Here is a 24,236-nt window from a genome sequence, read left to right as displayed (position 1 = left end):
GTTGGCTAAAAGCGAGGCTCTCTTGCACACTTGACTTTAGTAAAGCCTTCAAGCTGTCAGATTACGCGGGCTCTCGCGGATATGGTTCCAGGAGCCTGAAGTTCAAGACAAAAGACAAATCATCCAGCCGCCCATCTGAAGAACCTCATGCGTGCTGAAGCAGCACCCTGATAAATAAGCAAGTACCTCAGACACACACAAACACGAGCAGCATTTTTATCTTCCTCTACTTGAAGCCTGCATTCATGTATCTTCTAAAAGCAGTCTCAATCACCTCAACCAATTTTTAAAGAAAGGAACTCTCAGCTGACATCTGCTTAGAGCACGCTAACTCACCATCTCATCTGAAACCCACAGGAAGCGCTTGGGAAGCAGCAAGGGTCATGCCCATTTTAAACATGAGAAATACTGAAACCCAGAGATGAAATACATGGAGCGCCCAAGGTCCCACAGCCAGCAAGTGCCATGGCCAGGAGTCGAGGTCTGTCCCACCTCTGTCCTGCCCAGCTTGACTGTCCTCCCAGCTCAGCAGCAACTCTGCCGAAACGCACATATGGAGAAAAGTCAAATCCCAATAACGCACTCTCTTTACCCAATGTCAAACCTGTCATAGGATTTTAAGAGTAGGTAGATGAAACCATTACTTCAAATAAAGCTTTTTCAGTTAGGTATAATTTCTTTATCCCCTAGCACAAGGACCTATGAAGATGGGACTGCAAGTAGCTTTATTTAGACATTGCATGAGGAGAGGAAAGTCATGATGCCCAAAGAAAGGTCAAAGAAAGCAAACTAGGGATCAGATTGGAAAGAACAGCACATTAAACACAAAAACCAAATTAACAACCCCCACAGTATTTTGTCTGTCAAACCAGCATGCCCTGGGTGGTGATTAGCCTGTTAGTGAAAAGAATGAAAACAGCCATTTCTTCCATGCTACTTGCTTTACCCATGCTAGGTTAAAATGGAAGAGAATTTTCAAAAACTGTATTAAATTTGCTCACATTGTGGTGATTTCTCCATTTTCCAATGGAAAAAAAAAATGTCACTTCATAGCCCAAGGTCTACAGTAACAATTCTTGCTTCTGGGGTAAGGCATAAAACCAGATATTTAAAACACCGATTCTAGTTATAGCAGCAAATAAGACCAACTAGTACTTAACTAAGCACATATTATAAGCAGGTATTGTTTTTAATGTTTGTAATCTTTAAAATCATCTTCTGATATAGGTTTGATTATTGGTAGGGCAATCATATAATTTATTGTCCAAATAAAGATAGTTTGGGGAACAAAAGGGGAAAGCTATTAATAATTGTGCCAGGCACAGCCACAAACCACAAATGTTCAGACACCCAATCATTAGCCTCATTTTACAAATGGAGACGTAAGGAGCAGACAGGTTAGACAGTCCATCCAAGGTCACATATCTAGTAAGCCAGGGTTCAAGCTCAGGTCGCCTGGCTCCAGGCTCATATGGGACTGCTCTGCCATGTGCCCCTTGGGAGCTGACACAGCATCAGATTTTTTTAAATAAATCATTCCACTGTTCAGTTTGAAGCACACAAACCTCTCCGTATTTCACAAGTTCACTGCAAGAAAATGACTAAAACCCAAGGAGAACGGTGAGTCTGGAGTTCATATTTTTAAAAAATAAAAACATTCGTCTGCTCTTGGATATGCAGCTGAAACATGTCCCTTGTTAGATATGCTTCTCTTAACCACTTCTCTCAGCATAGAATGTCTGCTTATTTCACTCAGGAATAAATCCATATTTAAAGCAGCCACACCCACCACTCAGACAGACATACTTAGATACCACAGATGCTTTAATGGTTTCAATGGCTCAAACTGCACTGGGTTTGGGGGTCTTAACATTATACCATAGAAGCAACTGCTCCATTTTATAGACCTGCTGCGTCAAGTCTCATCTTCCCTTGTGTATTACTGGAATGATTTTCAAAAACTTCCAAGGAAAAATCATGTCCCAGAAATAAGGTGGTAAGTAGGGAGCTCAACAGCTTCATTACTAAAAAAACTACAGGCACCATAAATGAGCCACAACGTCAGGCAGATACGTAGAAAGTGTTTGTGTGAATATACAAGACCACTGCTGACATACTTTTTAAGGCAACATGATACTGGCATGTTTCACATCATCCCTTTTCTCGAATCCCTCAGTGACACCACTGTCTTTTTAGACTTATAGTTCTTCCTGCATCTTCCCTCAGACAACTGCAAGGTTTGCTTCAATGCTCCACTGAGTGTCTCCGTCAGATGGCACTTCACCAGACGGGCTGAAAGATCATGCCTTCCCTCCACCCACCATCACTATCTTTCCTCTTACCCCGTATATCCCTTTCTTCCTAGCTGTGGTATAATAAAAAACAAACATTTGGTCTTTGTCTCTGGTTCCTGGCAAACAGCTTCTAAAACCCTTGGAATGTCCTCAGTGATGACTCTCCTTCTTTTGTAAGATAATGAGATGTTTCATTAGGGACAGGGGTTGGGTGTGTAGCTACCTTCAGGATGAAGCCTGGTTGCCAGAAAGACCAAGCCATTAGAGGGCTTGGAACTTTCAGGCCCACTCTTGACCTCCAGGGAGGGGAGGGGGACTGGACATCGGGTTCAATCACCAATGGCCAATGATCTGATCAATCACACTTACTTAATTAAACATCTGTAAAAACCTCTCAACAACAGGGTTCAGAGAGCTACCAAGTTGAACAATCGGAGGTGCTGGGAAGCTGGCAACCTGGAAAGGGCATGAAAGCTTTGTATCACTCCACTTCCATACTTCCCTATGCATCTCTTCTATTTGGCTATTCCTGATTTGTATCCTTTATAATTAACCAGTAATCATAAGTAAAGTAACTTCTTGAGTTCTTGAATTGTTGCAGTAAATATCAAGCCTGAAGAGGAGATCATGAGAACCCCCAAGTCTGTAGTCTGCTGGGCAGAAGTGTGCCTAGTGTGGTGATTTCTCATTTGGAGCTGGCATCTGAAATGAGAGCAGCCTTGTGGGACTGAACCCTTGATCCGTAGTGTCCGACACTAAGTCTGGAAATAAAAAGTGCTGGGCTTACGACAGATTACAAGCAGGAAGTATCAGTGAGAAAACTGCAGAGATCCCACAGAGTGAGCCGTGGCAGGAGGCATCACCAGGGAGCCACCACACAGATGAGGAAGGCAGGAGAACCAGCATCTAGTCCGGGTTCTGTCACTCTACTCTTGACCTGAGTGTCCTCGCTTGTGAAATGCGGGTGCTGCACTAGAAACCCTACGAAGTCCTTTCTTCACCACCATTCAGCACAAGCTGGTGGATACATCCCAGATCCTTCCACTTTAAAGCTTCTCCATCCCAAATCATTTCGCTTTCTCTGGGATCCTTTCCACTAATGCTTGCCAAGATGAGAGGTAAGCAACACAACTGTCTTTCAGGTGCCTTAATCAAGGATCCGAACTTTTTTTTTTTGTAGTGAAATACCCATAACATAAAACTTACCATTTCATCCATTTTTAAGTACAAGTTGATCCTTCAACAACATCGTTTTGAACTGTACAAATCCACTCGCAGGCGGATTTTTTCCCCAATACACTGTAGTCCTGTAAATGTATGTTCTTTTACTGATTAACACTGTCTTTTCTCTAGCTTACTTTATTGTAAAAATACAGTATACAATACATATAACATACAAAATATGTGTTAATTGACTGTTTATGTTATCGGTAAGGCTTTCAGTCAATAGCAGGCTATCAATAGTTACCTTATAGAGAAGCCAAAAGTTGCATGTGGATATTTAATTATGTAGGGGTCAGTGCCCCTAACCCTCCGTTGTTCAAGTGTCAACTACATACAGTTCAGTGGCATTAAGTACAATCAAACTGTTGTGCAACCATCACCACCATCCAAATCCAGCACTCTTTTCATCCTGCAAAACTGAAACTCAACCCATTAAACACTAAGTCCCTGTTCTCCCGTGGCAACCACAAGTGCTAAATGCACAACCACTATCCTTTCAGTCTCTATGAACCTGGCTGTTCTACGTACCTCATTTAAGCAGACTCGTACAATATTTATCTTTTTGTGACTAGCTTATTTCACTTAGCATGTCTTCAAGGTTCATCCATGTGATAGCCTGCATCAGAATTTTCTTCCTTTTTATGGCCGAATAATATATCATTGCATGTTTGTACCATATTTTCATTAACCATTCATCCATCAGTGGACACGTAGATTGGTTCCACCTTTTGGCTATGGTAAATAATGCTGCTGTGAAAATGGGTGTACAAATATCTCTTCAAGACCCTACTTTCAATTTTCTGCCGGAATATATCCCAAGTGGAACTGCTGGATCATATAGTTCTATTTTCAATATTTTGAGGAAACCTATGCTGTTTTCCACAGCACGTCCCAGCAATAGTTGGAGCTGAGTTCCAATTTCCCCACATCCTTACCACCACTTATCATTTTCTGTTTTTTAAATAGTAGCCATCCTAGTGGGTATAAAGTGGCCAAGGGCCTCAATTCTGAGAGCCACTCTATCCAACTTCCTGGCAGGAAGTAGAGGGGGGAGTGGGGAGCAAGGTACTAAGAAAATGGTTAATGCTCTGACCTATTAATGGTAGGTATTTAGGGGCTGTTGAAGAGGCATGGACTATAGTAATTATGGAAATAAATGGTAGCTTTTAGTACCATTGTTAAAGATCATGAAATACCTAGGATGACAACCAGTTATCATAAATATAGAAGAAGCAACCATTAAGAGAAAGTAAGTAGCCCACTGAAACTCTGCAACAAAGAACTAACTTTCTCATCATCTGCTATATGGAATAGAACATTCATGGTCTATCCAGTGGATTAGTTCTAAAGTACACTTCATCCTAAACAATGCAGGGTACATAGTAGTATCATCCTCAAGGAAGTAACTTCTGGGCCAACTAACCAAACCAACAAAATGACAGGGTACAGACTATATTTGCTGAAAGGTCTGCTCCACACTCAACCACTTTCATCTCTCATAATAATGGTATAAAACTATTCAGCCGTACTTACAAAGTCAGATATGGCTCTAAGCATTGCTTGAAGTGAGAAAAATAAAGTGTAGCCTTCCTAAGGATTTCATTTATCACATTCTCTTACTCTCACAACTTTCTGTGTTCTTCAGTGACAACTCATTAGCAGTTATGAAGCCAGTATAAGCAATTAGCTTGTGCCAAATGGTATTTATAAACATTATTTTCAAAGAATACTTGAAGACGTCCATGATTTTATTTTCAACATTTAGAAAATAGACAAGTGGTAAGGGCCCAATTCCATAAGTTCTGTTGCTTCATTAGAAGCAGTGTGTACTTCCTTTAGTAGATATGAACTAGAGACTGTCCACAGAAAGAAGCGTTATTTATAACCGCACACTACCAGATGGCTTATCTCCTTATCACATTCCTAAAAAGGTCCAGAACAAATGTCTTCCATGGATTTGATTTCAGGGTAAGGTATCAGTTCACAGCTTGCTAACTTACTGTATTTAAATTGTCATTACACATGAAACACTGTGGTCATAATTAGATTTATCAAATGCTTACTACATAACAGCCACTACACTAAAATTTTTCTTTGCATTATCTTACTAAAACTTCTCAGTAACTCCACAAGGGGTGCTACCATTTCCTTAACCAATGAGGAAGCTGAGTGAGAGTTTAAGTGACTTAATGTGGTGGGCTGAGCTAGGAAACCAGGTTCAACTCCAGAAATGCAAGCTTTCAACCATCATGTTATACTTCTTCTGTATATACAATTAAGTACATACGCAGGTATACGTAACTAGGTGACTTTGCTTGATTCCTTAACATCTGCAAGCTCCATGAGGGCAAGGGAATTATGTCTGTTGGATTCCCAGAACCCAACATGTGAGTCTGGCATTGAGTGGGCTGCCAATAAATTTTCCTGAATGAATAAAAGTATAAACTTATATAGAAATCACACATGTGGATATGTATATGACTACATTATAAATGTGTCTTCATGAAAAAAAATTCCCAGAATAACCTGGCAAAAAAGATGACTTAACTGTTCTATTTTTCTCTTCTCAATAACACGGTTTTATTTCCAGATCCTTAGGGAAAGAACAAATGAGTCACACGATGGCATAGGGAGTCATGAAAGGTAAGGCTATAGAAATGGGAAATGACACTATATTACTTTTACAATTAATTAACAAGTCAAATGTTGGGTACAAAAGCTGATTTGCTGAATCAATAATTTTTAAAAATAATTTAGTGGAAATAACAGATTAGGAAAGTAAGGACAGAAAGTTGATTTAAAATCTCAAGATGGAAGGAACGAGAGGCATAATTCCCTGCCTCTCCCTTGCTTTTGGAAGAAGCCACTGCATGACACAGCAATTCACATCTCCTAAATTATCTTCCATATTTATAACACTTCCTGAAATTCCTGACTTAATGTAGGCAGTTTGCGATAAAATACTACAAGGAAGTAAGTAGCCTTTCATGTTTTGCTTTTCAAATAACATCTGGAGTCCAGTAAACACTGTACAAGTCTCAAGATCAGGAGACCTGGGATTTAATCCTGACCCTGAAAATCAAATTCAAAATCTGGGGCAAAGTCAACACCTTTCTCTACTCTATGACTTATCATAAGAAATGAGTCTAAGACCACATGCCTCCTTTTGCACAAGCAGGAATATTTTGAGGATATGAGAAACAGAGAGAGAGACACTGAGAGAGAGAAAGCACTTTGAAGTCTTCGGGGGGGGGGAACCTATAGATGTAAAGAATAAGCACTTTGACTTGATTCCTCACAAAAGCACTAGGCAGCCTGGGGTAAAATCAGGGTGATCAGGTCTGAGGCTTATCTCTTCTTTTGGAACCCAAAACACACTTTACACTAATAATCTAGAAAGCTAATATGGTGAAGGGCTTGGGCAACTGTCTTCAAGTTGACAGAGACCCTACTTTTTTTTTCTTTCCAAACAAGTGGGTAATGATTCCACCTCTGATTGAGAAGTGCCATGGGAAAATAGTTTATGAATATGGACTGTTGTGTGTCAAAAGCTATAAAGATGAGAATTATTCTGTGTGTTGGGAAATACACATATGTTAAATTAGCTTTTGTTGACTGCCAAGCGTGATGAGAGAGAGATCTTGACTGAAAATGTTGCATAAGTTAGGGGCTAAGTGAGGAGAGTATTGGGAGAGTCATTGTAAAACCAAGAAGAAAACCATCCTAAATATGCACAAAGTGGGACGAGAAGCCCATGGAGTGGAAGACAGGACGCCATGTGTGGTTGAGAAGGTCTGGTCCTGGAGGCAGCTTCTAACCTTCTGGCTGTCAATTCATACCTCAGAGGACAATGAGACAGGAGATTAAAACCTCTGCAAATGATCCATTATGTAGGCCTACTTCCACCTAGAATTTCGTGAGTACCCCTTCTCTGGCCAGAAAAGCTGCTCAGACCTGATTTTTCAGCTTTGGACCCAAATAAATAAGGGAGCATCTGCAAGCCCTACCACGCTCCTTTCTTCGTAGCCCTTTCCAGGTAAGTAGCCTTACACTAATAAGGACACGTAAGTGCACAGAGGCACATGGAAAGAATAAACAACCTTTGAGAGGAAGCCAAAAACCTGGGCTTTGGGTCTGACTTCCCAAAGGTCAATGGGGCAAAAACTTGCTATTAACATAGAAGTAAGGGACCATAATTAGGGATTTTGAAATGCAAACTCTCTGTAGTCAAGGACTATAATGTTTACTCCCGCACATAGCACATGTTCATTAAATGTTTATTAAATAAATGAAAGAAAAAGAACTTAATCTGGTCCAATGAAAAACAGGAAGACGTGCTGAAGGGGAAAGGATTTTGACAAAGGAAATGTTCCAACTGAGAGGAAAATAATAAGTGGCTCTAGAGTAATGACGATGTGGCAGGCACAGTGCTAACTGCTCTAATCTCTTTTTAATCCTCAGAACAACCCAGGGTCCTTAACTGTGATTGTTACTCCCATTTTATAGATGAGGAAACAGAATCAAAGGATGTCATCCTCTTCCCATGAGGCCACCATGCCATCAAGTGGCAGAACTAGGATGTGGACCTAGGTCTGGATCATTTTTAAACCAGTCCTCTTAACCATGTTACTGCTGGCTGCTTCACCCGTCATTGTCTACTCTCCAAGCCGGTGCCAGACACTGGGGTGGTGGCCCAAATTTATTGTGCCCTAGGAATCGCTTGCTACATCCCTAGCAAACGTGTAGATGAAGCAATAGGGCGGACAAGGGCAAGATGACTCACCTAAGGCCCCACAACATTTTCAAGTTCAATCTCAGATGGAAACCCAGGCTATTGACCTCTGCTTTCATCAGGTAACAATGGTCCTGCAACTTTGTGCAGCAGGAAGACCCTGACTGACGATGGCAAATAATCACAGTAACAAACTCTTCACTCTTTCATTTAACACTTCTGTTATAAGCCCAATCCATTAGGCTGACCTTCTGTCATCCCAGTCTTACAGCACATGGCTTTCCCTTCCCAGGAGTGCCATACACTGTGAAAAAGATAGCTCATCAAAGCCCTTTTACTGAACATACCAAGCTAACAAAGACAATTTACAAGTCATTCTCCAAAACCCCTAGCTGGTTAGGTAAGAGAAATTCCTTAACCAGCTCTAATGCTCCCATAAGAATGGGAAAAATACACTTTAGCAAAACTAAAAAAACAAGCACACATGGATACAGGCATGCATACACACACACACACACACACACACACACACACACACACACACTTCACTATTTTTACCTTTACTCTGAGCATGGAAAGGGCATGACGCTTCAGGACTGAAGGGCAAGCACAGGGCAGCTGTGGCGCAGGGTCCCAGTGGTGGGGTACTTATTTCAAGAAAATGAAAGCAAAGGAGAAAGAAGAGACAAAACTCCTTCTCTGCATACCATGAATTCCTCAAAGGGCTGCACCCTGTCTTTCCTATGTTCTGATGTCAAGGACCTAGCATAGTGACCTCATCTACTACTGCCATCCTTTCCCAGGGCACCTCCTCAAAGAAGCCCCCACAGCTCCAACCAGCAGAGAACAGAGGCTCTCACTTCTACCACATCAGCAACAATTCTTACCATAGTGCCTCTTGATTAATCTGGCCACTACCCAACCTCTAGACTTCTTAACAACCAGGCCTGTCTCATGCATCTTTGCATCCCGAAAACAGCCCTGGAACACAGAAGTGCTCAGTAAATGAGGGCTGAGCCCCTGTTCACAGTGTATCAATGATAAAACTACAGCCAACTCTGTCATTTATAAGAAGCTGGAAGGGAAAGCTACTATCATAAGTGACAGTGCTGACAGTCACAGTGATTTCTATAGGCTGTTTCTCAAGGTTGAAACCCATAAAAAACTGAACTTCATGGAGAGAAGAGACAGATTTTGCATTAAGTTTCAAAACACAGCTATAAACTAGAGAAAATTCAAAAAAGTTTTCCTTCAAACTACTTTAAAGAAAGTTACATGAAAAAACATCTGTATGGCAACAATATCTGGGGAGACATAGCCTAAAATCAATATATATGGGGGAAAGGAGGAAGTTTTATTTGGCTACAAGCTTTCTAGGGGCCAACAGTAAGATGCGCTCTTCCCACTGCTGCCTCACTGCTCATAAGAGTAGGAGGGCTCTCGATAATAGTGCTAGACGACTGATAATGATTAAAACCAAAGCTGCCAAATATTATATGCTTGCTATTTGCAAATATCGTGTTGGGCGATACAAACATTCTGTCCATCCCTCACAATTCTCTGAAGTAAGGCTCATCACCCTCTCTTAAGAAAGAAGCAAACTGAGTCCCAGAGTAGTTATGTGACTTGCCCGGTGACATACAATTGGTAAGCCAGAATTATAGCAACAAAATTCAAAACCAGTTCTATCGGATTCCACTGGCTCACCTCTTAACTGCTGACACAATCTGTGAGACTTGATGAGAGAGAATGAAAAAGGACTGCCCCCTTAATATTAGCATGGATCAGGGAACATCTAGAAGGCTGAGAATGGTTCTGGGTGCCCATCTAGAAAAAGGGACCTTCCCCCACCCCCACTCATGTTATTCAGAAGAATGTAATCTGGGTTGCCTTGAATTGGAAACCAAGTTATTCAAGGTGCACCTGAAGGTTGGGGATGCTTATCTAGAAAGAGAAAGATGAAGGGGCACAGGCTGTGACTATCTTCAGGTATCTGGAAAGCTTTCATGTATAAGACAGAGAGAAAATGTGTTCTGTGTTCTCACCAAGTGCAAGATGAGATGAAGCTGCAGGAGAGAATACTTTGGTTGGCCAGAGGAACCTCCCAACAGTGAGAACATCTGATAATGGGATAAGTTGCCCCAGGTGCTAGAGAGGCTACAGGACCACAGAGGCCAGGGGTATCAAAGAAGGGATTCCTGCAGGGGTAGAGGCTGGAGGTGTTCACTTCCCACCTTCAAGATCCCCTGACCCTCCAAACTGAGAGAGGAGGCCATGATACATTTGAGTGTCCTGCTCTATTTGCTCAGGAAGAGTCAAAAGTAACATGAGACTGTAAAGGTAATTTTACTGTAAAGTAGAAACAGTGTTTTTACGATCTTCCAAAGAGCAACTAGAATTAGCATTTACTCTTTTCAAGCAAAAAGAAAGTGTTTAGATAATATGTTTGAAAATGTAGTTACAACATCTAAATATCTCAGCCATATATATTCAAACTTACTCCTATTTCCCAGCATTTTCTTTGCTGTCATTGGATGATCAACCTTGTTCCAGAACCACAAAGAAAAGTGGCAGTGGATAAACACGAGCTTTTCCTCCAGAATGATTTCCATCTTCCACTTGGGAGAAAAAAATAAAATTCTTTTCCTAAACATAGTCCCAAGACGGTGATATTTTGATCACCATGCTTTCCTCTTGGCACATACTAAAACACAAGGTAAACCATATTAATTTATCGTCAAGCTTAACTCAACTTCATTAACACTTCAGTGCTTTTTTCATTTTTAACACTAGGTTCCTTCTCCTTCAGATTGATTTACTCATGCCCCTGAAACATCCTCATTAAGAATATGTGAATGAAGTCCTTAGAGCAGGTAAAATCCTTAGGCAGGTCCTCCTAGCACAACCTGGGTACTCGATGCCTGCTTGCTGCCCTGATTAGGCTGCTGTGTGGGGCAGTCACTGGGTGTGGCAGGCTCAACTAAGAACGAGGATGTGCTATCGACTGGGTTTTTTGCCAGGCTGACCCAAGGACAGTCACATGCCATTGGCAGAGCAGGACTAGGAGACAGGCTAAGCAGGAGTCCAACATTTTTGCTACACAAAATTCATGCATTCACGCAGTGGCAGGAGCCCAGAGAAGGAGTTACTGGGAAAAGGAGCAATCAAGTGTGGAGTCTAGAGGATGGACAAAAGTAATGTAAGTCTAAGTCCCAAGGGCCGTCATCCAACGGAAATGGAGTATTTGAGCGGCACTGACGAGTTTGGCACCTGCCAGCACGCCGGATGTGTGGATCTCAGGTCAGAGGGAAGGCGTGTGCCAAGTGTGATGGGCAAGGGCTCAGAGTGTCATTCAAAACCAGCAGAGTACAAACTCTGCAGACAAGGAGGACTTACAGCCTCCCTGGGCAATTCTATACCATGACAAAGCAGCCTTGCAAAACAGGACACATTTCCAAAACTGTCTAGGGCTATACGATCTAATTGAACAACCAAATTCCACACTGACAAAAACAAAACAAAACTCAATCTCCAGCTAACAGAATGTGGCAAGCAGCCAGGATTCATTCAAAGAAGGAATACTTTTTGGAAAACTTTATTCCCACTGGCCTTGAATGAACCATGAAGCACTAGCAAGTTTTTCATTGTAACGATGACTATGTGATATGCCAACAAAAGGTAAGGATAGGGGGAATATCAAGTACTCATTATTATATTATAAATATCACTTTCTTCCATTCTGCTTCCCAAAGCCAACATTCCTCAACAATTCTGCTTCACAGGACCATATAATAGCCCACTTAGGTAGCCAAAACAGAACTTATACAAAAACAGTAAACAACAATACTTTAAAGGTATAAAATATTTTCACATGCAACATTATCAAATTTAATTTTACAAATATAATCATTACCAATTTGCAGATAAGGAAAGTTAAGGTATTCTAAGTGTAGAGAGATGTCTTCACTATTAAGTGGCAGAGCTATAATCCAAGTTACTTTAACTAATTCCAAGACCAGAGTTCCTTCCCTCAGAAAAAAAAAAAAGCTGTCCAAAAGAAACCATATACCTCAAAGTTAAGAGTGGGAAAGATCACGCCATCCCTTCCCATTTTCAGTAAGCAAGTCAGCATGGTACGTGGGTAGTGAGAGCGAGTCTGCAGGTGTTGGAAGTTAGGGCACTACGGAAGCTCTACACATTCTTTTACTGAAAGCACTGTGTACTGCCACAGATTAATAGGGGACTTGGGGTGAGGTAACAGAAAAGGAAAAAAAAAAATAATGACTTTCAGCTAAGACCAAACCAACTGTCACTTCATAGGGTCAAATACCTCAGCCTCTCGCAGGACTGTGTGTACAAAGCACACAAGACATTTCTACCACTTGCTTTTGCCATAAATGACTGCCCAATAAAATAAGCACCAATGATTAACTTTTGCTCCCTGGAAGTCCTGGATAAGAAAAAGATATTCCCTGACTAGCCTTTGCATACAGAGCCCTGATTTTTCTTAATCTCCCCAAAGAAGCTTTAAAATGATTTGCCATTACGAGTTCGTCTTGGAGCTAACATATATGCATGACACTGAAGACGTCAGTTCCTGAGTCGAAATGTTTACTAATCACATGGATATTTTGGTTCAAAACACTCCCTGAACATGTCTATTTCCAACGAGCATTTGCTTTTGAAACACCTGAAATACGAAAAGTGGTCAAACTCCCTCAATTCTAGTTCTCTGGAACTGGCTTTGTTATATAGGACCAACTATTATGCACCACATTCTTTGCCCGGCACTGGAGATACACAGGCCCTTAGGGAAAGAGGGCAAGTAAATTAAGACCTCGGTGAGAAACAGAGGTTTTAACTAAACCAGATGAGAACTACTGTAGCTGTGAGGAAGTGCAGGGCCCAAATTCCAGAGCAAAGGGAAGCCCAGAGGTGAGCCTTTCCCAGCCTCACTTAGTTTCACCTAGGGGTTCTGTTGATTCACAACGGCAGCAACTCTAAGGCTGAGAAGCTGAGCAGAACTTTCAATAGACGCATGGCCTAAGGAAACAAAAAACTGGATTTCAGGCCCTTCAGGGAAGAAGAGTCATAGTAAAACCCCTGTCCTTTGGTTGGCACCCTGCTATATGGCCAGACTAGCCCTCACAGGGACTGAAGCTCAGCTTCAAAACATCTCCGTTCCTGACTGGAGTGAGCTCATCTGAAATAGAAGCTTCCAGAGGCAAAGGTGAATCCTCTCTAGAGAAAGATCACACTATCCAGACCCCTGATTACATCTACAATCTTTCACATCCACTGTGTGGTACTCATTCAAATACAGCCAGGCATGTGAGGAAACAAGATGTGACTCCAAAACCAAGAACGACATCAGAAGAAAGTCAACGGGGCAGCCAGATACCAGAGTTATCAGATGCAGACTTTAACATACAATGACTAAAAACCGCAGTGAGACAGCGCTATCCATCAACTAGAATAGCTTAAATTAAAAATATTAACAATACCCAGTGCGAACTTGGAGAATAGTTTCTGTTCTTTTTCTCTGGTTAATAGAAACAGGTAAGTACAGTTAATATATGTTAAATGTTAATATATGTTAAATGTTAATATATGTTAAATGTAAATGATAGGCATCTATTATACTACTTCCTGTACTTTTCTGAATTTTTGTTAAATTTTATAATTCAACATTTAAAGAAGGAGAAGGTATGGCTAAAAAGAGATCAGCAAGGATTACATGTTAGCCTTCAGAAATTGTATTCAAGAGTCTGTACTTTCTTCTTTAGACACCAAGAAGCCACTGAAGGGTTTTAAACGGAGGAAAGGCCGCATTAGACCTGTTCTCTGTAGAAGTCATTGTGGCTGCCCAGTGCAGAGAGAGGGAAGGAGGGCCCAGCTGGGAGGCTGGCGTCGTCATGTGGATGGGAGATGCTGAGATGCAGCAGTACCGGAAATGAAGGTAGTTGTAAAGATCTGAATGATGGAGTCTGAGTTTTCTAGGAAGCTGGGATTTAGTTCTCCAAACAGATGAATCTAATCCCAGTCAAATCAGGAAGGAAACGAGGCCAGTGTGACACAGAGAAATCTAAAATGAGAACAATTTATAAAGCATGGACAACATCTAAGATAGAGCCTGGGACTGGGGAAGACAAGAAAAATGTGAATTTTTCTGCAAATCCTTAGAAGAAACACAAGCGGTTCTAAGACGGAAAGCTAATAAGCACTCAGCTTGACAACAGATGGTCAGATAGATACATTCACAACTTGCCAGAATTCTGAAGCCTTGTGCACCCCCTTCCAAACATGCAGATGCTTTTATCTGAGGGGGGAAAAGAAAATTCTATTTCTGATTCTGACAGCAAATGCCAAGTCACATCTTGCCAGTAGAGGATGGCGTTTCCCAATCACAAACCTACAGAGAACTTCACAACCTTATTCTCGTTTTGGAGAGAAGAGTTGTCTCTGACCTCTACTTCTACCAGCCCTGCCAGAAAGTACAAGGGAAATGAGGGGGGAATGGCAGTTTCTGAAGAACTCAGCTTTTTCATCTGCACCCAAGAAAGTAGGTTTATGTCTCCAGATTATTCATGAGCAGCCCACGTGTTCTTCTGTGAAGAAAAATCAAGCATATCAAACAAATTTATCCTCATATTCTGAAAAATGGCCTGAGGCACAGAGTCTGACAATTTCTTCAATTACTCGAGCTGCTTAACCCTCCACTGAGAAGAGATCGAAGAATTAATTTTCTTTACCATGAGTCTTTGTGCCTTTCCCAAAGATTAAAGATGAAAACTGAGCATATTAAGTTCCCAGTCTAGCTAGTTTGGGTATAAATATATATTCTTGGGTCTGACTTATGAATGTCTAGTTTGTTAGAGATAGGGTTTTTAAATGGTTCTTTCCCCCCAATCTGTTCACCGAACAAAAAATATTCAGACACGTTCTTTTTAAAGGAAGTACTTCCCACCTACATGCCCATGTAGTGTCTTAATTTTTGTATATTCTCCTGGCAGAGCTTGGTTTTAGGGGCAGAGGAGAATACCAGTTGTATCCAACATTCTGATACCAGAGTAAGTAAAACTTAGATAAACATGGTTGTCTTAATTGCCAAGGCATATGATGCGTTGAACTGACATACTGCAGAGTTCGGGAAATAATCACTAAGTGACTCAACTTCCTGACTCAACATTCACCAGAAAATACCCTTGCTCATTTTCTCTAAATGATGCCCCTGAATCAAAATTTTAGCCAATCAAAACTCAGGCAATTAGCTGCATGATCAATACCATCTAGCAGATCTCACTGATTATTACTAAAAACATTAATGAATTTTCACATAGTTATTTAGATATCTCACTCTGATCAAATTTTTATGAGACTGAATATAATTTCTAAAGTTATAGGCAGAATCCCTCAAATAATTATCACCATCTCAACCCAGCAGCATATAAAATGTTCACAGACATTTCTGCACAATGCTTTAAGCTTGAAATAAGAGACATGTGCTTAATATCCCTTTGGGGGAAATTCCAAGATGAATTTCAAGGGCACACAAATACTCCCCAGAAACACAAAAAATTCTTGCCTGCCTAGGGGATGGATGCAACCTTCTCACGATATGCAGTCTGAGAAAGATACTCACTGGATTAAGCGTTTTTTCAACAGAATGGTGAACGGTCCACCAGTCTGAAGTCCATTCCCACACGTTCCCTACTATATTGTATAAGCCATAACCATTGGGAGGAAAGGCATCAACCTAAAATTAAGAAAAGGGAAAATGCTGTCAAACTACTTATCTTGTTTAGAAAAGATCTTTGCTACAGAAATGCACTAAAAGAGCTATAACTTCAAAGTATGAATATTAATTTTCATCCCAACGCTCAAAACGCAATTTGGCCAATGTAAAAACAAAGAAAGAGACATTTTTCGGCTTTGAGTTCTCAAGGGGAGTTTAGAAACTTAAGGAGAGTTTGTATCACATGGTAGGAGAGCCAATAAAACTATTCCTAATAGAGAGACTAATAATAATAAGTTGAATCTGTATCTGATGGGAGGAGGGGACAGGATGATATTTCAACCCTCAAAAGCATTACAGAAACATCATATTAGACCCAGTATAAGTCTTGTCATCAGAGCTAAGGTATGTGGCCCCACAGTGTCTTTTAGCACTGAAAGCCGCCAAGCCACTTCGGTCCTCTCCACCAGCCCCCTACAACTCACTATCTTATCTTTAAGCCTCAGACATTATCATCAAAACACTGAGGGGACTTGTTTTTCTAAAGAAAATGTGAATTCATTATCAAGCATATTTGTAAGAGAAGGTTTGCAGTCAGTCTCCGGAATCTGGAAGTATGAGGCCAACTGTAGGGGTTCGTCAGCAAGCAATTATATCACATTTCAAAGGCAGGTCAGACAGTCTGCCACATAATACTGTCACAGACACACAGCCAAAGTATAAAGCTTTTTTAAGAAGGAGGGAGGGGAGAGGGATGAGAAAAAAAACTTTAAATGAGCAACAGTAAGTACAGACAATTATGCTATTGTGTATATTCAACTTAAAATTTTTTCCCAACATTTTTCTAATGGCAATTCTCAAACATAAAGAAAAATTTCATTAAAAAAAATATCAAGTTACCTAGAAATCTTTTTTTTTTAAGATTGTATTTATTTATTTGAGAGAGAGAGAGAACACAAGCAGGGGGAGGGGCAAAGGGAGAGGGAGAAGCAAACATCCTGCTGAGCAGGGAACTTGACCTGAAGGGGAGGGTTTGATCCCAGGACCAGAGGGAGATCAAGACCTGAGCTGAACACAGACACTTAACCCACTGAGCCACCCTTAAAAATCTTTTTGTAAAAAATAAAATAAAATATAAAAATAAAAATATTTTTGTAAATTCATGTTTTTCCCATACTAATAAAGTAGGACTAAAGAAATGAATAAACTAAAATTCACTTTTATTTGGCTTCAGAAGGTTTCAGGTCGACATATGAATATGGATGCATACTTGGGCAATTCAGAGCACTTCAAAGTTATGAAGCTACTCCTTAAAAGAACTTCATCTGGATGAGTTGGAACGCTAAAAAATGTTACCACTCTGCTTCCATACTCAGCACTCATTATGGAAACAGCAGTACTTATTCACTGCTTCATTCAGTAATTCCATGCATGTCAACTGAAGGCAGGATGGGTTCGATGACGTAAGACATCAAAGAGCTTACTGAGGGAGAAAAAAGAATATACCCAAAACAAAAAATCCAATTCTGTAAGACTCTGGGATGAGTAGGAAAGTGAGTGGGGAAAATATGCCTCAGAAATTCCCAAGAGGGTCAGGATTTCTGGCTGCAATGATTTCTGGCTGTACCCCCTCTACAAAGGTAGAGGTGTCTTATTGGAATCAAGGTCAGAGTTCAAAATTCAGAGAGACAGTAAAGGCAGAGAGGCCACAGGCATGAACTGTTCAAAGAATATGGAGATGATCAGAAAGAGCAAGGTGGAATAAAAGCTGGAAGGAATGGGAAGAAAAAGAAGAAATTTGTTTCATGAAGAGAAGCAAAGGAGCCAGGGGCCCAAGAGCAATTAAAAGAGGAAAGAAATATTCTGGAGGAAGGAATCATTTCTCGGGCTCATAGAACACACAAGCGGAGGGGGCTCTCCAGTCCGTCTGCTGAGATCCTGTTTATGTGCCCACACTTAGCAGCTACTGAACAAGCAACTTAACCGAGCTGGTGCTGTTAAACCATGAAGATGAGGAAATAATAATATCTACTCAAAGGTTTGGGGTTTTCTCCCCCCTTTAAATAATCTGATGTTTAAGTAAGGTAAAATCTGGAGGTCACCAAGCCCAAAATCACCATCTGTTATTAAGGAGAATAAACCTTGTAACTGCTCATTGTTAAATTAATTGCACTAACCAAAGCTTCCTTCCAGGAAACTCAAAAGAAAACAAATGTGTATGAGAAATATTTCAAACCCACTTATTTTCAAGTGAATGAACTGATATGCATTAAAATCAAAACACACTAATAGTTGCATAAGAGCAGCTTAGCAAAATAAAAATCCAATTCTTTAGATTCGCTGTGGTCAGAACAGTGTGCTCCGTCCAGACCAGAAGTAATAACATACATGAAAGACAGGTGAGGGGCTGTTTCACTGCAGTCCATTCCCTCACTGAAAATAAACTCCTTCCCTCAAATGACCAGAGCTTGTGGACACAAGAGCAGCGAAGGTGGACGTGAGATAATTCTCTGGGAATTTTAGTCCCGTTTTGTTGAGTCCCATTTTGAAGATACGGATCTTGTTATGTCTCTTTCCAAACACAGGTGGAGGCCGCCTCTCTGTGGTCTGCTGTTTCCTTCTTCCCAGGTCATGTTTCTCAAGTTAGCTGTTGGAGGGCCCCTGGTACCTGTTCTGATTTTGTCTTAGAAACATCCACGGCAGCTTCTTCAGGTAAGTTCTGTTGAATATATTCCAATATCTATAGACATCTGCTGCACTCCCAGTTAAATGTTCCGATGCTAAACATCTGTAAAGTGTTCTTATTTCACGGGGAACTTTGTGTTTTCTGAAAAGGGGCCCGGACTTAAGGATAAATGACTATTTTCCTTGGAGGCTCAAGTGCTTAAATAAGATAGGAAATCCTACAGCAGTAAGCACTGTAAAATATTCGTAACTGTCCAATCCTGCCTTCTCATGGCTCTTTACTAAAACTGACAAGAGCTTATGTAATTTGGTCCATCAGGAGCCCACGTGCCTTAGCATTCAAGGCTTGCTGGAGGGCCCTCCTTCGACAGCCTCTCATCCAGGAAGGGAATCCAGGCTGCTGAGGCCCTTGTCGTGCTAGTCTCTCTTGTGTGTTCACTGCCAAAGAAGGCTGGGTATGGGCCTGACACTCTGCAGCACCCATCGCAGGGGAGTTGCTGCACACTCCTTACCAGCGTGGTTCACTTCAATGGCCACAGTCCTGCTGCCTGCATCTACCAACATCTTTCCGGGGCTCTCATGAGCATCCTCACCGAGCACCTTAACTGATACTCTGTTCATCCTGCACCGCCAGTTCTGTAGACCAAAAGTGGCCCATGAGGCACTGACTGGGCTTCTCACCCATGTAAAGTCTAAGAAAGGGCAGAGCTCCTTCAGTCCCCGAGACCTGGAATCACTTGTTTTGCAGAAAACAACTATGTGCTTGAAAAAGTACTAGCTATAGGGAAGGAAACTCTGGAGGAACCAACTTTGAGATCAAATGATTAGTCTTTTGCTTCCATTGGGTAGTGAATCATTTCCCATTGGTTTGTGTTGGTTCCTTTATCACATGCTTAATGCATATATATATGGAGTTCCACACTCACACATATGCACCCCTATACCGACTGGAAGGCTACTTATTCTTATGCAGTATATTATTTACATTAAGTACCAAAAAATGAAACTATAATGCTTTAACCACTATAGCTCAAAATATTTTTAGGTTTCTGCTAGGTCAAGTGTCTCCTAGGATGTCTCAAGAATGCTTCATCCTTTTCAAAAATGTCTTGGTCTTTCTCTCTCACTACTTTATCATTTCAGTTGAAGTTTTAGAGTCATTTGGCCATCTTCCAAATAATGTATCTGTGTTACATTTATAAGTAAATTTTGGAAGAAGTATTTTTGTGTGAAACAAAAATATAAATATGAAAAAAAAAATGACAGCTGTTTGAAAGAGTGTTGAAAGAAAATTATTCTCTGCAACAACAAACCCAGTAAGGTGCTATTTACCCACCGCAAGATTTCTTTTCTCACTGTTCAGAGAAAACGAAATGTTTTTAACATTGCTTCATTAGTGTATGATTTTGCCAGCAGAAGAGCAATGAGAAAGGATCTCTCATACACTTCTGGAGGAACAAGCCACAAGCACTCTGGAAAACAGTATATATCTAAAATCTTTACCACGAAAGTTTTCTAGTCTTTGACTCATTAATTTCATTGCTGGGAATCTATCTTAAACAAATCATCAGAGATAAGATGCTCCTTGGTATACTGTTTAGCAAAAAAACCTCCAAAACACCCCAACATGTATAACCTAAGTGTGTGACTTATTAATAAGAGGCAAATAAATTAGGGCTCATTCAAATGACAGGTTAAAAGACAATGAATTTGGGAAAAACTGTTAATGACAGATAAAATGTTCCTGATATTAAGCAGGGAAAAACAGGATTTTAGGTACTGCATTCAGCATGACCCAAAATATGTAAAAAATATGTAGCTACAAAAAATATGTATATACACATATATATTTATACATTCCATATATATGTATATGTACATATATAAATGTATGTGTGTGTGTGTGTATACATCTACGTATACATCAGAAAAATATATGCTGGCATATATGGGAGTTAAGAGCACGGGCTTTAGAAACAAACCGACCCGGTTCAAATCCCAGTTCTGCTGCTCTCCAGCTATGTAACCTTGGGCAAGTTAGTTAACCGCTCTGTCCCTCGGAATGCTCACCTGGAAAATGAGGATAAAGTAATGGTCCCTACCTTACAGAGCTGAATTAACGTTAAATGAGATAATTCATACAAATGCTTAGCACCTGGCCTGGCACACTGCAAGCACAACGACTAGCCGTTATTAGCATCACGAACACAGAAAAGAGGAAATGTACCAAAATGCTAACGGTTGATCTCTGGGTGGCAAAATTCCAGGTCCTTTTAATTTTCCCTTTTATACTCCTCTTGTTTTCCAAAGTTTCTATAAGTATGATGGAATCGGGAAGAAAACTGTGTTATAAAAAGAACATGTAGTTATTAAGAGCTGCCATGTGCACGAGTGGATGAATGAAGGAAGAGGACAGCAGACTGGTCAGCAAGTGAGCAATGCCTTCCACACCTGTCCACGCTCTCGGGAGCTGCTGCCCGCCTTCCCAAGTCTCACTACTCACAGGGGCAGTTCCTTGGAAGCCGTCCTCCCCGGTGTTGGTCACAGGAAATTCGCCCTGCCAAATGTTGGCATAATGCTGGCCTTTCGGCTGTAGTTTGTTGCCCCAGGGGAAAAGTCTGTCAGAAGAGACACAGGCATCAGCCTGTCAAACAGGCACAGGCTTCTGGATTAAAGTCAAGAGAAGGAATGCAAAGAAAGAGAGAGCATTGCTCACTTGTTCAGAGTGAACTATGTTTTACATTTCAAATATATAAACAAAGCTTTTAACCAAGACTTTTTTTTTTTTTTAACTTCCGCACAACTAGCTCGTATCAAGTTCACAACAAGCTCTGTGTTTCCCAAGTACTCAAGAGGCCTGAAATAAATCACGTAACTAAGAGAAGGACTTATCGAAGGCTGGGAAAGTAGGCATCATTCTGGACTTATATGGTAGCACAATCAGCCAGCATCACACCACACTTTTTTATAAAGCCTCTGCTATTTTAAGGAGCCTTTCCTAGAAGATGTGACCCAAACATGAATTTTCTGTCTCATGGCTCTAGAAGCAGAGAAATACCACTGCTTCAGGAGATGTCTAAAATAAGAAAATCCTAAAAGCAAGGCAGCCTGCCAAAAGGCTCTGAGGAGGACTACATAAGAGCAGAGGGGCTAAATGTGGGGAGCACACTCTGGGGCTGCAGGGAGCCCACTTCACCAGACAATGGGTGACCCTTGCATCAGTATCCCCTAAGTGAGTTCATGGAGATGAAGAAAGCCTAGGAAGAAAAAGCTGTTATTTTTGTTTAAAATCAACTTTCTCCAAAGTAAGCACCACAGATTTAGAAAAAGGTCAACACACAGGCAAGATGAGACCCTCCAAGTACCTGTTTTGCAGGCCCCCACGACAGCTGTATTCCCACTCAGCTTCCGTGGGCAGACGCTTTCCCGCCCACGTGCAGTAGGCAACGGCATCATTCCAGGAGACGTGGAGGACCGGATGATCAGGCCTGGGAAAGAGCAAAGGCAGAGTGAGGAGGGGCACGAATTCTAACAGGAAACAGGAACTGGCTTCAGCCACGCACCCATAATCCCCCTCAGTTCAATCTGGGACACTGAGGTGGTCCTGGTCCCCAACTCAAGCCCCAGCCATGCCACATCTGCCACCTTCCACTGCAGGTTTCTGACATCCCAGGCTCAAATGGCTTATAATCCCTCTTGGAACTAGACTCAACACATTTCTTCACTTGCGGGCAGGCCTGGAGCCCCACAGACCCTCACTCCCTATGGTAGATGTGGAGATGCACCACCCACATCCCCCGTTAAGGAAGAAGTGCTCCTCCAGCTGCTGGGAGTGCTCCCTCAGGGTTTCCCCACTGCCGAGAGCCACCTCAGAGCCACCAACGACTAACCACAGCCAGCGCATGAAGGCCCAGCCCTTTCAGCCCACCACAGCTCCATCCTAGTCACCCCCAAGCCCCCTAAGGGATCAGAGGGGACCTCTTGGGCCTGCGCTGTAGTCTTGGCTTCTCCCTCTGCCCGGTCCTGCTCCCTCTCCCTCCTTTGCACAGGTTGCTTGGCTTTAAACTTCGTGCTTTCTACTGCAGATTAGCTGGCTATATTTGCCTCATGCCAGCAGATTCCAAATTAGTATTTTTTCTAAGGGCAGAGAAAGACAAGGAGGGTAAGGGGGAAAGTTGGAGAATAAGGGGAAACACACATTCACATATTCACACACAATTTGCTGTTGATTAAATTGTTAATTCGCTTTTTCAAGTGGACTACACACTCCTAGTCCATTCCTGAAACATCTTTGAATTCCCTACAGCAATTCCATCATGACTTTCATTTATTCTTTCAACAAATGTTTATTGAGTACCTAGTATGTATCAGTAACTGTTTTCAGCAATGATCAGAGATGTACTTTTCTAAGAAAATGGACTCAGTCAGTGGGTAAAATACATTCCCCTCTGGGTTTTCCTTCTGCCTTAGGTTTCTCTTCTATTAAATTCATGCAAGAAAATGTCACTCGGGAGCTAAGAAGCCCAGTCGACCTGAGGTACCCAAGAATCCTAGGACTTTCTGTCTCACAGTCTACTTCCACCACGAAAGCTGCCAGCTCAGACTCTGCAAGGTTTCTGTCCTTTGTCAGAGGACTATATCCCTAAAGCTGAACCTCATGTACGCTCAGCTGCTTGGCAACAAGGGCAGTAACCAGGAATGTTGTCAAAAATAGAGGCTCAAAACTCCCATCTGAAAAAGTGGGTTAGGAGAACAGTTTTCTTGGGCTGTCGAGATGCTGAGTCCTGACCCAACCTTTCTCCATCTCCGGGGCTTAAAGTGCTACTCTATTTTTGCTTGAGATAATTATTTCCTTGCCACCCTGGAGACTTGCTGACCGACTTGCAGCTCTGTGGTTTTTCAGTCAGATGGTGGCTTCAAAGTATGTCAGTCCAGGACTGCAGATAACAAGAATCCTATACCCAAGGCTGGCGCTTCCACAGTGACCACCTGGCCAGACACAAATACTTACCCATAAGACAGATGGTCTTCTTCCTCATAATGACCCACTCATGAGAGAGAGCAAACAGACAGCTTGCAAAGATTAAATGTCAAGAGATTTGTAACAGGCCTGTCAAAGGGGGAAAAATATGCAAAGGCAACTTTTTGACAGGCCAAATGAGGAAGGAAGATGCCACCTTGTAAGAGCCTTCTATGAATTAGGCACAGTGTATGGGTCTTCACATACACTCTTTCCTACTATTTTATTTTCCTATCAACCAATTCGAGTGTGTCATTTTCACCCTTTTACAGTTGAAGATGGCCACTGAGTTCCTTTTCAACACACAGGAATCTATGCGGCAATTAAACATGTCCACTGGGGAAAGAGCCACCAGCCTCACCTGTGGAGAACAGTGGAGTCGGGCCCTTCTGGGTGTCTCCAGTTAGCGCCTTTAACAGGTAACCACCAGGGAGCAGCTGCAACCTCAAAGCAACCCAGAAAAGCTGAGGTTAGTGATGATGACTCTAGAAAACACTGACTCAGTATGTGCAGGGGAAAAAAAAATCTCATGATCTTCAACTTCCA

At 41.6% G+C, this 24,236-nt stretch overlaps 1 protein-coding gene across 3 annotated transcripts in view; it reads right to left on the bottom strand.

Annotated features, from left to right (window-relative positions):
- The window catches only part of SUMF1 (sulfatase modifying factor 1), a 91,384-nt gene that overhangs the window by 21,717 nt on the left and 45,431 nt on the right, over positions 1-24,236 (bottom strand). For 2 of the 3 annotated variants that reach the window (XM_045808120.2, XM_087866842.1), the window contains exons 4-7: positions 24,052-24,134; positions 22,036-22,158; positions 21,174-21,288; positions 15,893-16,006 (exon numbers count right to left, since the gene is read on the bottom strand). In XM_045808120.2, coding sequence (XP_045664076.1) covers positions 15,893-16,006; positions 21,174-21,288; positions 22,036-22,158; positions 24,052-24,134 — 435 coding nt within the window. The remainder of the gene's footprint in view (positions 1-15,892; positions 16,007-21,173; positions 21,289-22,035; positions 22,159-24,051; positions 24,135-24,236) is intronic. The other variant, XM_045808121.2, reaches the window with a different exon arrangement.

This window comes from Ursus americanus, chromosome 14, assembly GCF_024610735.1.
Source record: "Ursus americanus isolate L20-20 chromosome 14, mUrsAme1.1.p, whole genome shotgun sequence".
NCBI classification, from domain to species: Eukaryota; Metazoa; Chordata; class Mammalia; order Carnivora; family Ursidae; genus Ursus; species Ursus americanus.
The sequence above is the reverse complement of the archived record's forward strand: the minus strand, read 5'-3'. Positions and strand labels throughout refer to the sequence as shown.